This window comes from Procambarus clarkii, chromosome 94 (assembly GCF_040958095.1).
Source record: "Procambarus clarkii isolate CNS0578487 chromosome 94, FALCON_Pclarkii_2.0, whole genome shotgun sequence".
Lineage (NCBI taxonomy): Eukaryota > Metazoa > Arthropoda > Malacostraca > Decapoda > Cambaridae > Procambarus > Procambarus clarkii.
Window position 1 is genome coordinate 7109043 of NC_091243.1, and position 15269 is coordinate 7124311.

Here is a 15269-nt window from a genome sequence, read left to right on the forward strand (position 1 = left end):
ACACCTCCTGATGTGAGTTTAGTCGTGTGGAATCAGTATAGTGATCACTATTCTGGTGTCTCACTGATCTCTCACTCCATCTCAAGCTGTCTCACTAATCTCTCTCTCTCTCACTCCCTCTCCAGTCTTGGGAAATTTTGAGATCTCATCTCGGTTTAGCCAGAAGTTCAGTTATTGGATTAAAATGTTATTAGAATATGTTTTAAATTTTTTGTTAACTTACAGGTTACGTATGTTACATTTTCAGTTGCAAGGCTTAGTTTAATGTTAAACATATTGTTATTTATATTTGTATTATTATTTTCAGTTGCAGTTGAGTTCTTCTAATTCTTGCTGATGTTAGAACTAGAATTTAATATTGTTGGAGCGAGAATGAGGAAGAACAGAAAACGAAGGTCAGTTTAACATAACCAATTCGGCTGAGACTTAATTCACTAACAAAGGTGACAGTACATTAACTGTTGAGAACTGTACCTGTAACATTACCAGAGGTGTTTGCTCTAATATTAACCACTCAACTGCTCCTTTTTAATCCCTATTACTGTTATTACCTATTACACCTTTTCTGTATTAACACATACTATCCGTACTATTACCCCTTTAAACAATGACTCTCAATGGTGACATATACCTAAACGATACGCTAGTATATGATCTCGTTAATGATCAATAGGTCACTGTCACTACGACAGTGTTGATCCATAATGACCCAGGCGTCAATTATCTCGTTAATGATCAATAGGTAACTATCACTACGACTGGGTGGATCATTTACGAAGTTGGTGACCATCACTTTGCCCAGGCCTTAAGTCTCCATCACTACGATGATGTTGAGTTCTGATGAAGTGGGTGTAAGTAACTCTGTTAATGATCAATAATTCACTACCACATCGAAAGTGTTGACTACTAATGAAGCAGATGTCGATTACTTAGTAGTTCAACTGGCGTATGAAGCAGGAAATGACCTCGTTTGCTCATCTGTGCTCTTGGTTGTCTAATTAATTAAGGCTGAAGGGTGTTTACTCTCGAGGGAAGGATCCTCAGTGGATGCGACCAATCAGGACAATTGGCTATCTACAGCTGCTATCAATGATTACCTCCGCTTATACGGAAGCTGTGCATCGGGTCAGACACCACCTGCTATCCGACAATGATGCTTATAGCAACTCTTGATCGAACTCGCAGATAAAGCCCGGTGCTGCTAAAGAAGGTTCCTTCGCATGCACATGAAGGTTAATTGCTTGTTTGTACAACAAAATTGCAGAGTGCACGAGAATTTTTTTTTAACTTAAGTCTTCCTGGGTCTTTTATAGCATATATATATAAATACTAAAGCAGGCCTAGGATTGTATATATATATATATATATATATATATATATATATATATATATATATATATATATATATATATATATATATATATATATATATATATATATATATTATATATATATAATGTGTGTGTGTGTGTTTGTGTGTGTGTATGCCTAGGACAGGCTTTAATTTTCGTTGTACAGTGTTCCAACTATTATCGTTTCATTTAGTGCCTTCCAGAAATATAAAACGGAATTTTTAGGTGGAACAGCATTCCATTTTGCCCGATCAATAATTGCTATATGTACTATTAACCATGAACGCTGGGCTCTATATATTCTTATTAGGGCCTTATCTCAATCTTATTTGACTAGGAAACAGAATATTTGATACTGCATTTTTGTCCAATTTGTGAGCGTGCTTCACTATCAAGGTAAATATATTGTAGACTCAGGAGACGAACACACATGTGCCCTCTTGATCCTCGTCAGGGGATCTTCTCAGCTTAACTATAAAGGGGCGATACGAGGCATTATCAGGAAGACAAAGATTGAAGACACCAGTCAATTCATGTTTCCCTCCGAGGTGGAGTGTTGGCTAACACTAGCTGTGATATAGGAGATTAATTTCATTATCAGTTAAATATAGTGTTTGATCACTGCCTTGTACTGAGGACGAATGGATACTGAACATCAAGACAGAGCACTCATCTGGGCTTCACTAAACACTAATGTAGACCACATATGTAGATCTCGTTAAACATCAAGGCAGTTCCTCTCCTGGCTCTCGTTAAACACACAAAGCAAAAACTGCAACATTAAACCTAGATTACACGCAAAGCAACAATAATGTTTCGCTTCTCACGAATGAAAAAACGAAAAAACCTTAGTTTTATCTACACGAATGTGTGTGTGTGTGTGTGTGTGTGTGTGTGTGTGTGTGTGTGTGTGTGTGTGTGTGTGTGTGTGTGTATGCCATATTGATGAACGACGTGAGGTGAGGCAGGACCCAAGCTTCACCTCAGCTTATGACATGCGGGGGAAAGTATTTTTCGTGTTTGAGTGTTTTCAGTCTCAGGAGAAATCTTGCATGATCGAGGCTCTATTAAACCAAAATAAAATAGCCAGTATTTTACAATACACGTTACCTTAAAAGGTGGATAATAAAATATGATAAAAGTAGGTCGTGAGCACGTTAGTATAATCCGAAGGTCGAGAGAGGACGAGGTGAGCTTTAACCCTTCTACATCCTACACCAGCCAGGCTTTAACCTTCCTACATCCTACACCAGCCACGATTTAACCGTGATAAATTTCGTGAACTTCTCCCTGTCATTCCGGCAGTCTCTCCTGTTATCATTTGTCTCCATTGTTCCTCGCAAGTTTCCCTTTTGGTTTTTATTTGAGTCTTCCATTTATGGATTACATTAGGCTGAAGTCCGAAAGAGAGAGCGGAATAGAGAGAGAGAGAGAGAGAGAGAGAGCTAGATAAAGAGTCGGCAGCCTTTAAGTACCCTTTAAGCCATCTTTCCCCAACCTGCTCTCTAAAGGAAAGGTCAAATCTAAAGTTTGGAAGGAATAATAGCCATTTCCTGTACTTTTGAGGCATAAACAATTAGAACACGACCCGGGGACACACAAAAAAAGATTGCTACATAATGTAATTAATGAAAACTTGCATCAATATCTACCTGGGGAAGGTGATGACAGGTCACATTAGCAGAAAAGAAAACAGATGATAATAATGATAATAAGAAACTATGATACTGAAAGGGTGGGGGGGGGGGGCAGGAAAACAAATACGAGGCATAAACCAGGTGTTCAGCGATGAAGGTGACATATTGAAAATGAAGATTAACTCTTCAGTGACCATAAACACCCACGTGACTAACCTAGCAAGCAAGGCAGCCAAGAAACGCACATCCGTACGGCGCATTTCGTCCCGTCTTCACAAACAAGAGATACAAAACAAGGTTCACTCCCATCCAGGATGGGAGCCCCGGCTCTCCTGGATAGACTGCCTATCCTCCCACCCCCCAACATCATTATTCGAATTCGTGACAAAGTTAAAATATCCGGCGAGAAGGCTCTATAGTGCTGACCCGTCCGGGAAGGACCGGATCCTGATCATCTACTGTATGAGCCAGGGTCTGATCATCTACTGTATGAGCCAGGGTCTGATCACCTACTGTATGATCCAGGGTCTGATCACCTACTGTATGAGCCAGGGTCTGATCACCTACTGTATGAGCCAGGGTCTGATCACCTACTGTATGAGCCAGGGTCTGATCACCTACTGTATGAGCCAGGGTCTGGTCACCTACTGTATGAGCCATGGTCTGGTCACCTACTGTATGAGCCAGGGTCTGATCACCTACTGTATGAGCCAGGGTCTGATCACCTACTGTATGAGCCAGGGTCTGGTCACCTACTGTATGAGCCAGGGTCTGATCACCTACTGTATGAGCCAGGGTCTGATCACCTACTGTATGAGCCAGGGTCTGATCACCTACTGTATGAGCCAGGGTCTGATCACCTACTGTATGATCCAGGGTCTGATCACCTACTGTATGAGCCAGGGTCTGGTCACCTACTGTATGAGCCAGGGTCTGGTCACCTACTGTATGAGCCAGGGTCTGGTCACCTACTGTATGAGCCAGGGTCTGGTCACCTACTGTATGAGCCAGGGTCTGGTCACCTACTGTATGAGCCAGGGTCTGGTCACCTACTGTATGAGCCAGGGTCTGGTCACCTACTGTATGAGCCAGGGTCTGGTCACCTACTGTATGAGCCAGGGTCTGGTCACCTACTGTATGAGCCAGGGTCTGGTCACCTACTGTATGAGCCAGGGTCTGGTCACCTACTGTATGAGCCAGGGTCTGGTCACCTACTGTATGAGCCAGGGTCTGGTCACCTACTGTATGAGCCAGGGTCTGGTCACCTACTGTATGAGCCAGGGTCTGGTCACCTACTGTATGAGCCAGGGTCTGGTCACCTACTGTATGAGCCAGGGTCTGGTCACCTACTGTATGAGCCAGGGTCTGGTCACCTACTGTATGAGCCAGGGTCTGGTCACCTACTGTATGAGCCAGGGTCTGGTCACCTACTGTATGAGCCAGGGTCTGATCACCAGTATAAACCAGCGCTGAGCGGGTTTATAGGCTCATTGGAGGCTTTAGCAACAGGGATGTTGTGGGTTTATGTTCATGTATAAGGCAAATATTCTCAAAGTTATGCACCTGCTCTAACCTCGTGGTCAACCAGGAGAACCCGCTCAGCCCTGGTTTATACTGGTGACCAGACCCTGGCTCATACAGTAGGTGATCAGACCCTGGCTCATACAGTAGGTGATCAGACCCTGGCTCATACAGTAGGTGATCAGACCCTGGCTCATACAGTAGATGATCAGACCCTGGCTCATACAGTAGGTGATCAGACCCTGGCTCATACAGTAGGTGACCAGACCCTGGCTCATACAGTAGGTGACCAGACCCTGGCTCATACAGTAGATGATCAGACCCTGGCTCATACAATAGGTAATGAGACCATCAAAGGATAGGTGACCACATAACTACAGTAGAAGTTAGTAAACTGAAAAATGCCAATCGACAATTCAGTTGGAATGAGCAATTAATCAAATCAACACAAGGTCGATTAAGGCAGCGTCTGGGATCCTCTAGGACGCAGGTTCGAACCCTCGTCACGGCCCTTGTGGATTTGTTCACAAGGTTACATATGTTTACTGGTTTCAAACTATATTCCAATAATGTTAGCCTCATTTGTAGGGCAATTACTTGAAGTTATCATGACAATATTATCCTCTTCTTCGTCTTGAAAAATACACTTATCATTCAGAAACCCAAGTGTCTATCCGCAGCTTGAAACCCTCAGCTGAGATGACAGAGATCTCAGGAGCCTCGACCTGCTTAGCACCGCTGAGACTCCTCTCTCCTCAGGAACCAAAACCTGGCAAGAAACTTCCTCTGTCTTTTTTTTACTCAAGTTGTTGGAGTTTAAAGTTGAGGACTTTTTTTCTTTTAACACATTTTAGCGGAACGACATGGGATCTTTCACCCATATCTTGTCGCATTCATTATAAGCAGTGGAAGACGCGCTCATCTACACCCTTTTCACACACACACACACACACACACACACACACACACACACACACACACACACACACACACACACACACACACACAGACACACACACACACACACACAGCGGTGCTAAAGAGTTTGTCTTTGTCCACCCTGTGGACAAAGTGTGTGTGTGTGTGTGTGTGTGTACTCACCTATATGTACTCACATATAGGTGAGTACATATAGGTGAGTACACACACACACACACACACACACACTTTGTCCACAGGGTGGACAAAGACAAACTCTTTAGCACGGGTGGAACACGAACAAGGGGCCACATGTGGAAACTTAGTACCCAGATGAGCCACAGAGACATTAGAAAGATTTTTTTCACTGTCAGGGTAGTTAACAAATGGAATGCATTAAGTAGTGTTGTGGTGGAGGCTGACTCCATACACAATTTCAAATGTAGATATGAAAGAGCCCAATAGGCTCAGGAACCTGTACACCAGTTGATTGACAGTTGAGAGGCGGGACCAAAGAGCCAGAGCTCAACCCCCGCAAATACAACTAGGTGAGTACACATTATATATATATATATATATATATATATATATATATATATATATATATATATATATATATATATATATATATATATATATATACATATATATATATATATATATATATATATATATATATATATATATATATATATATATATATATATATATATAGTTCGAGGCTTCGACTGTCCAGTGAATAATAATGAGGAGATGAGACTTGCAGGGCTGGTCAGGACTCTTGGGGATTACTGGGGAACACTGTATAATACAATGTCTGGTCTTCAGAGACCGAACCAGTGGAGAGACCTACCTTTTTGTGTGTATGATTGAAGAAGGAGAAACGCGAGGGAGTGAGGGGAAAGATGGAATGGCGGAAGAATGGAGGGAGGGGAATAAAATAGGGGGTGTAGGAGGGAGAGGCAGGGAGAGAGAGGAAGAGGGTAGAGAAGGGAGGGGTCAGACAATGGGGAGTGGAGGAAAACAATCAAGGGAAACTGTACCGTGAGAGGTGACTTTGGGGATAATCCTGTTGGTGGTCCCTGAGGAAGAAAGATGCTTTGGGCTCCTCGAGCCTCCAACACCAATTTCATTTATTCAACGGCGTGGCTCAAGATCATCCGGGCAGCAGCTCGGCATCTTCTCCATACATGATTTGGAGGCCTGCAAATACCTCCACACATAGGCCTATAGTGCCCTATACACATAGTACAGGAGGCCTACAGTGCCCTCTACACATAGTGCAGGAGGCCTACAGTGCCCTCTACACATAGTGCAGGAGGCCTACTGTGCCCTCTACACATAGTGCAGGAGGCCTACAGTGCCCTCTACACATAGTGCAGGAGGCCTACAGTGCCCTCTACACATAGTGCAGGAGGCCTACAGTGCCCTCTACACATAGTACAGGAGGCCTACAGTGCCCTCTACACATAGTGCAGGAGGCCTACAGTGCCCTCTACACATAGTGCAGGAGGCCTACAGTGCCCTCTACACATAGTGCAGGAGGCCTACAGTGCCCTCTACACATAGTGCAGGAGGCCTACAGTGCCCTCTACACATAGTGCAGGAGGCCTACAGTGCCCTCTACACACCAACAATGCAGGAGGTCTAACGAAGGTAACTGACGACTAAGGAAGGTTCCCAAGAGTGGTGCAACAGGTAATCATGCATCCTGATCAGTTCTGGGAGGACACGTTAAGTTCACACACACTTCCTGAACAGATTGTGTGGAATATTCCCAGTGTGTCACCTCCACACACACACACACACACACACACACACACACACACACACACACACACACACACACACACACACACACACTCCATACTGACTCCATACACAGTTTCAAGTGTAGATATGACAGAGCCCGATAGGCTCAGGAATCTGTACACCTGTTGATTGACGGTTGAGAGGCGGGACCAAAGAGCCAGAGCTCAACCCCCGCAAACACAACTAGGTGAGTACAACTAGGTGAGTACACACACACACACACACACACACACACACACACACACACGGGTGAAGCAGAAACAAACAGGCAATGTTTCATTCACCTGTTTTCCCTGTTCACTTACCACTAACTAAGTACCTGGGAGCTAGCTGCTATGGGCTGTATCCTGAGGATATGTGTATATGTGATACAAATATGTACAAAATATGAGAGTGGAAAATAGGTCGGGAGTTAGTACATTAGACCACCAACGATTTGAAAGGCGGGGACCAAGAGCTAACAGCTCGATCCTCAGATACAAATAGTAAGTACACACAGTCATTAGGATTGCTCTTCTAGTGCTGAGTATCAAGTCTTTACTAGAAAGTTTGCTGTAATTCTCAACATAAAAGATTATGTTCCTGGGATAAACACCGGTGAACAATGCTGTAAGTGTAACTGTTTAACTGTGTTATTCAGGAGATAACTCCCACGCTGTGTTCGTGTTATCCCTCATACTGCTGAAGCTTGTTCCAGTGTAGTGAAGCGGCAGGAACTAGAGCGCTGAGTGTGATAAATGATCTCTTGCAGTGTAATCGTCCAGCGGGGAAAATGGTGTCCCTGGCAGTGTTGTTTCACTGATATGTCGGTGACGGCACTGGTCAGCCATTGTTCAGGCGCGACACACCTTGATGTCACTATGACCTTCCACAATGAAGGCCTGAGTGAAGGACAGGCACTGTACATGCTCCACCTCATGTCATCTGGAAGTGTGTGTGTGTGTGTGTGTGTGTGTGTGTGTGTGTGTGTGTGTGTGTGTGTGTGTGTGTGTGTGTGTGTGTACGAGTGCATTTATGACTGCGAGTGTTTCACTCTTCACAGCCACTTAAACATTGTTAATGTTTCGCTGTTACAACAATTACATTTACGAGCGAAACAACCGCAATTAGGCACATGAGAGGCATCATTAAACTTTATCATTAGGAGGAGGAGGAGGAACATGTGGTGGAGATTAGGAGGAGGAGGAGAGAAGGAGGAAGAGAAGCGAGGAGGCACATGAGGAGGAGAAGAAGGAGGGAGGCGGGAGAGATAAGATAAAGAACTTCAAGGAAAACGAAAGAAGAATAGATGATCCGAAATTAACTGGGAGGCAGAAGAGAAGTTATGAGAGGATGGTTGAGGAGGTGTCTGGTGATAGTGGGAGGAACGAAGAGGAGTGGGAAGACATGAGGAAGACGATGAGGAAGGAAATATAAACATTGAGGAAGAAGACCACAAGTGATAAAGCAATTCTTACTTCTACGCTCATTCATTAATTCCTTATTACAATATATTTTAAAATTTTCAATATGCCATTATGAGCCTTAACAAGCATGAATTGCCCTATGCTATTATGTCTGTCACACCAACTACCTCTGACAACCTGTCAGAGAGCCATATTGTTCGTCAGTTAATGACATGTCAAACATCTTATCAGTCAGCTAACTATCCAGGCAAAAATCCATTCGGTGAGACAGATGGTTAGCTAGTTAATGGGAGAAACAGGCAGGCATTTTAGCACGCAATAAGGCCGAAATATTAGATGGTGTTTCCAGGCAACTGGAAAACTATTCCGCGGTCCATAAGTGCTTTTATTCAGCCAGCCAGCAGTCTAGTACAAACAGTTAGCCATTCATCTAGTTATCAGTCCAGTCAATCAACTAGCTATTCAGCCAGCCAACAGTCCAGCCATTCAACCAGCCAACAGTCAACCAACCAGCCATTCAGCCAGCCAACAGTCAACCAACCAGCCATTCAGCCAGCCAACAGTCAACCAACCAGCCATTCAGCCAGCCAACAGTCAACCAACCAGCCATTCATCCAGCCAACAGTCCAGTCAACCAACCAGCCATTCAGCCATCAACCATTCAGGACCAGAGAGCGACACCTTGGTCTACCAGCTCTCCGTCGACTCGTGGTTTTATCTGCTCGTCGTCGGGGTGTTCTTGCAGTTGAGTAATGACAAGTGACTCTCAGTGAGCGAGGGCGTCGCTGCCCCTCTGGGTAAATGACAATGGTCTCGTCTCGTGCTTGCTGGGCGACGTAAACTCTAGACGCACTGGAGAGTTGCGTCTTGGACGTACGTTACTGCTTGTTAACTGCGATCGCTAAACGATTGGTGTTAATGTACGTTTCTCGTAACTAACGCAAATGTTAACGTTTATGTTAAAATAATTATTTTCAGTGTCATTTTCCTTTGTTCTTGCATATTTTCTTTTGATATTATAAAACTGCTGCTAGGTTTGTAATTATGTCGACTCTGAAGCCCTTCCCTTTTTCTGTACTGAGAAGGAGATTCTCGTCCATTATGAACTTTATTTAAGGTCTTTACACTCATGTTCTTAGTCCCACAACGTTGCATTTGACCGGGTTAAAATCAAGTAGCCCGCTCTTGATTTTCAAAGCCGGCTCTGGACCCTATCTTCTTTAATTTGTAGTGTTGCACTTGCCCCAGTCCTCCTCTGTTTTGATTCCTCTCATTGGATTTGCATCATCAAAACCCTTGATATCAATGAAATTATTTCCTCTAATAGATCGTGAGTGTGATACCAGAAACAGGACAAATCTTAGCACCTACTCCTGTGAATTACTTCAATAATTTACTCCATTATATCTTCTCTCTCATGATAACCTTTTGCATCCATCCTCAAAGGAGCCTCTTTCACCTAACTAAGCACTCCTCCTGATACACCAGTAACAAGTTTTAATTTGAGTAAAAACAAGTAAGATGCAGTCAGACTTCTACGTGATCTGTGAGCCTCGTTCTGATAGGCTGGGGGTAGTGGTTAGAGATACCACATTAGCCTTTTTCATGTCTCAACAGGCGGTATACACAAGACTGCAGCTGCATCATTTAGAATTCCTGGTGTAGGATCCTAACGGGACCTGCGGCTTTCGTCACAGTCAGTTTCACAGTTCTATCTTTATCAGTTCAGTTTCAACCAGAGTTTCATTCTTCGTGAGTCCTCCGTATGCTCTGCATATCCTGGTCACTTAGTCTTTCACAAACATTCTTCTGAAAGATAGTTTAGGGTAATCCTTGTCTTTGGATGCTATGTAATTTTAATCTGATGTATGTTTATGATGTGTATTTAACCTACAAAGAGTTCTACCACCACAAGTCTTGGGTACAAGCTGAACTTTTAACACCAACTTTACAAAACATTTATCTTCGTTTAAATTCTTAAAGTTAATTAAGGAGAGGAGATTAAGGTATAGGCGGGTACCACACTTTTCCCACTCATGCAAGGCTTTGTAGAGCAACCAATTATAAAGCTGAATCATTATCAATATTGTATATATATATATATATATATATATATATATATATATATATATATATATATATATATATATATATATATATATATATATATATATATATATATATATTTGATTTTAGGCGTCAGACCATAACTGAAAACTCTGCACCCCAGTGAATGGTCCAAGTTGGGGACCTCTCAAGCTTGAATATATATATATATATATATATATATATATATATATATATATATATATATATATATATATATATATATATATATATATATATATATATATTCAAGCTTGAGAGGTCCCCAACTTGGACCATTCACTGGGGTGCAGAGTTTTCAGTTATGGTCTGACGCCTAAAATCAAATATATATATATATATATATATATATATATATATATATATATATATATATATATATATATATATATATATATATATATATATATATATATATATAATTTTGTATTTTCATCTCCTGAGCACCAGCATCCCACGAGATCATGGCGGCATCTGGCGATATCGGACGAGTAGCATTACCATCAACTGTCAAACGCAGCATCACAGCCTGGTCTTCAGAGCCAAGATTATCATCTTAATATTCTGCCACAAATACCTTCCACATGCAAATAATGTAGACGGCATCTGGCATAGGCTTGTGTGTGGTGGGGCTCTGAAGACATCGTCTTCACAAGGTCCTCAGTTGACTTGTAGAAGAGTGTTCTCTCCGTACTCTCCCTCTGCAGGCAAGTCCTATTCCTCCTTGGTACTGGAGACAGGTCCCTGCGCACGTCGTCTCCCTCCTCCCTCACTGGAACTGTAGACAAGCCCGTAGTCTGGTTCAGTCTCCCCTTCTTAATCTTCCAGTGGACTTGACCCCGGTCACAGCAGCCCGCTTGATGTGTCTGAACTGAACTACCTCCGCAGGGCGCAATCACGACCCCGCCCAACGTTCACCTCGCCACAGACTATCAGCAAAAGAGCTCTAGGCGCTTTAATACCAACTAAGCCTTGCTTCCTTTTACTCCCCAGGAGTTAACTAATCTGCCTTGACATCTGTAGTATCAATGCAGCCGCTTGGGTCCACTGGCCGGGGCTTCCTGGCCTCCAAATTGGGAGCTCACTTGAGCGTGCCCGCTCTCAATGACGGGTCGTGACACTCTGAGCGCCGCAGGGCACTCGGGCCGCCCAGAGTCCTCCGCCTTGTGACGTCACACCACCCGAGGGCTCCTCGCCGTTGGTCAATCTCGTCACGTGACTTTACTTGGCCAATCACCAGACGGCTGGCGTCACGCTCCTTTGGCGGGAAGCGGCTTACCTCGGCGCCGTCTTGTAACACAAAAGGGTGTAAGCCACTTGTAAAACCAAACTAAATTGGCAAATCCACTTCCAATACGACAACTCTCAATACCTTCATATATATCAAAATGTTCCCTGAACATCAGAGAACGTGCAGGTTGAAGAGATATGACTCTTTATGTCGGCACAGGAGAGATATAGGATAGGACACCGTCACACTGTGGAGGTATCGTCTACAAAGGTACAACTGACATAGACCTGTCTGCCGTTGGACACTTGGGGTATCGTCTCTGGCTTATACGTGTGTATTGTATGACTAGATTTATCGTACATCTGGCTGAAAGATACTTTCTACTCAAGCTTTCGAGCACTTAAGAACAATAATAATTAAATAATATGTAAAGCTTCAAGTGCAATGAGATTGAAGAAATATTTATTTATTCTAATTAAAGCTTATATATGAACAGATACAATTATAGCGATTTCCACAATTAGCATCTTTTAATAATATTTGGGTTTAATGTTAACGAAGGACAATATTACCTTGTAGCTGATTTCAAAATTAGTTTGGTACAATTTTATATCGGCGTAATAATTTTTATTTAAAATATGCGAAGTTGATTTAGAACCAATTAACGTTCCGTTCCTCGCTTCCTCTCCACTCAAGGTACATCTCGCTATTCTTTAGTTATTTAGGTGATACTGAAATTAATATACGTATATAAGGCATACGAGTCAGATGCTAATTGACCAAAGCTGTTTTTTTCTTAATACATTAGGTGCATTTGCATTTGAGCAGCTACCCTACACTATATGAAGGGGAGTACAGTGTGTCAAAAAGCTAGCTACGTAGTGCTAAAAAATCCCCATCACATTGGATGGTTAGTCATACAGAGGCATGTGATAAGTAGTCTGCACTGGCAAACTCTGGGTGCATTATGAGGATATCATCAACACAAGAGTGAGTAAGGCAGCAGTGATACTAAAAGTCCCCATCTCGCAGGATGGTTAGTCATACAGGGCCTTATGTTTAGTAGCCTGCACTGGCAAATTTTGGGTTCACTGTGAGGATATCTCCAAGAACACGAGAGTGAATAAATTGCAAAGCTCCAGGTACCTCATGCCAACTGGTCTGAAAGGTCTAATAACTGGGCATTCGGTGATGTAGTGCGGGAGATCATGCCGCAGTTCCTGCTCACAGAGTTAGCACCTGAAATGCTCAGGATTGGGAGATCCGTCACCTGTAGCCACCTATCACAGGTAATGGTAACCCAACCTGATCCTGGCAACCATTGTGTCGCACAGTCTGGTGGACGTTTTGTGCTACCCATAGATATAGGTTTCAGATCTGAACAAATCATGGCTTATTATACATGTGATTTCAGGTCGTTGGGAGTCAGTAATTTCTTTCCTATCAAACCTGAGTGTTTGGAACAATATAGTTTTGACAGCAGAGATGGGGATACCTAGATCCAATTCAACTCCATCTTTTTTACACGCTAATTTGGCAGCAATGTCTGTCTCATTATGATGGGTTATATTTATGTGTGATGGTATCCATACAAAGGTACCGAGTAAATTGTATACACTCTACGGTCTTCACACGTACTATTTCATTTACTAATTTTTAAACATATTGAAGATTGGTTACATTTCCAATATATATATATTGGAAATATATAAACAATATATTAAATATTGGAAATATACATTTCCAATATACATATATATATATATATATATATATATATATATATATATATATATATATATATATATATATATATATATATATCACCAAGTATCAGCAAGACAGAAAGACCTGTTTTTGTCAGTGAAAAATATTTGCGACCAAAGCTTGTGGAAACTGACACCGTGTCAGAGGTTTTATATTGTAAGTCTTGACACTCGCGCCCCCTGGCTGTGGTCATGTTATTGTGCGAGGGGCTCAGTCCTTCATCATAGTGCTGTTGATCACAGCCCATCACACTACACCTTCTATGTGTCACCTTACCACTACATTTCTCCTAGCCATGTGTCACCTCACTATCACACTACTAGTCATGTGTCTTGATTAGCTATTTTAGAAATAACTTGAGATTAACCACAATGTTAAGGACAAATATCTATATCATCCTACAATGTTCTAGTCGTCAAATCCATCAAAGATTGGCAGATCATCTTTATTTGCGATAAATGCCAGGGTTCACGTCAATCATGTCAAAGTCAATCAACGCACTTCATGCCAATGGCATTGATCATGTCGATCATATCAATGCCGGAGATCACGTCTGTGCCAGGGATCCCGTCAGGCATGTCAGTGTCAAGGATCCTGTCAGTCATGTCAGTGCCAGGGATCACGTCAGTCATGTCAGTTCCAGAAATCCCGTCAGTCATGTCAGTGCCAGAGATCCCGTCAGTCATGTCAGTGCCAGGGATCACGTCAGTCATGTCAGTGCCAGAGATCCCGTCAGTCATGTCAGTGCCAGAGATCCCGTCAGTCATGTCAGTGCCAGAGATCACGTTAGTCATGTCAGTGCCAAAGATCCCATCAGTCATGTCAATGCCAGGGGTCCCGTCAGTCATGTCAGTGCCACCTGGCATTATGCCAGATCCACCCGTAGCTGTAAATAATTTACATGCCACTCTAGCTTGGAATATTAAAGCCTATTCAAATTCATTTTATCTCAGAGCAAATGTAGTGTTGGCTGTTATTAATATTAATATATTGTTGTTTAATATGCTGCTCTTATAATCTGCTTCAGTTTTAATACGCGAATCTTTTGTAGTGAAGTTTTTATTCATATTAAATTGTTTTAATATGAGGTCGTTTTAATTAACGTGTTGTCTTAAATTTAAGACGTATTTGTATTAACGAATATAAATTTTTTACTGGTTACTGTTATAACTTTTTACTGTTTTGATTTTTTTTTATACAAATGGTTATGGTGAGTGAAGGTTTTTGAGTCTTGTTGTTAAGAGGCTGAGAGCTTCCCTTTCCCATAGTTCATGGGTCGACCTTGCCCACAAGCTTCCCCAAGAACACGATGCGACAAACCGTTTACAACCAGCGACCCAATTACTGCTGGGTGAATAGAGGTGTACTGTTAAAGATTGGTATCTAGTCAATCTTCCCTGTCTAGGAGTCGAACTGAGGCCAATTCGCTAGCGAGGTACAGGGCGAATGTGTTATCACTGTGCCATCATTGGTACTGTTTTTTTGTTTATGTGTAGTTGGTGTAATTTGTAGTTATTCT

The 15269-nt window shown here is 42.4% G+C and overlaps 1 protein-coding gene across 1 annotated transcript; it reads right to left on the reverse strand.

The window, feature by feature from the left end:
- Nucleotides 1-3379: 3379 nt before the first annotated feature.
- On the reverse strand, nucleotides 3380-14616 carry LOC138359986 (serine-rich adhesin for platelets-like). Its single transcript, XM_069319864.1, has 3 exons — nucleotides 14252-14616; nucleotides 12032-12147; nucleotides 3380-4458 (listed from the first exon to the last, which is right to left on the reverse strand). Exons 1-3 carry the CDS (start codon nucleotides 14614-14616, stop codon nucleotides 3380-3382), a joined length of 1560 nt encoding a protein of 519 aa, XP_069175965.1.
- Between the last annotated feature and the right edge of the window lie 653 nt (nucleotides 14617-15269).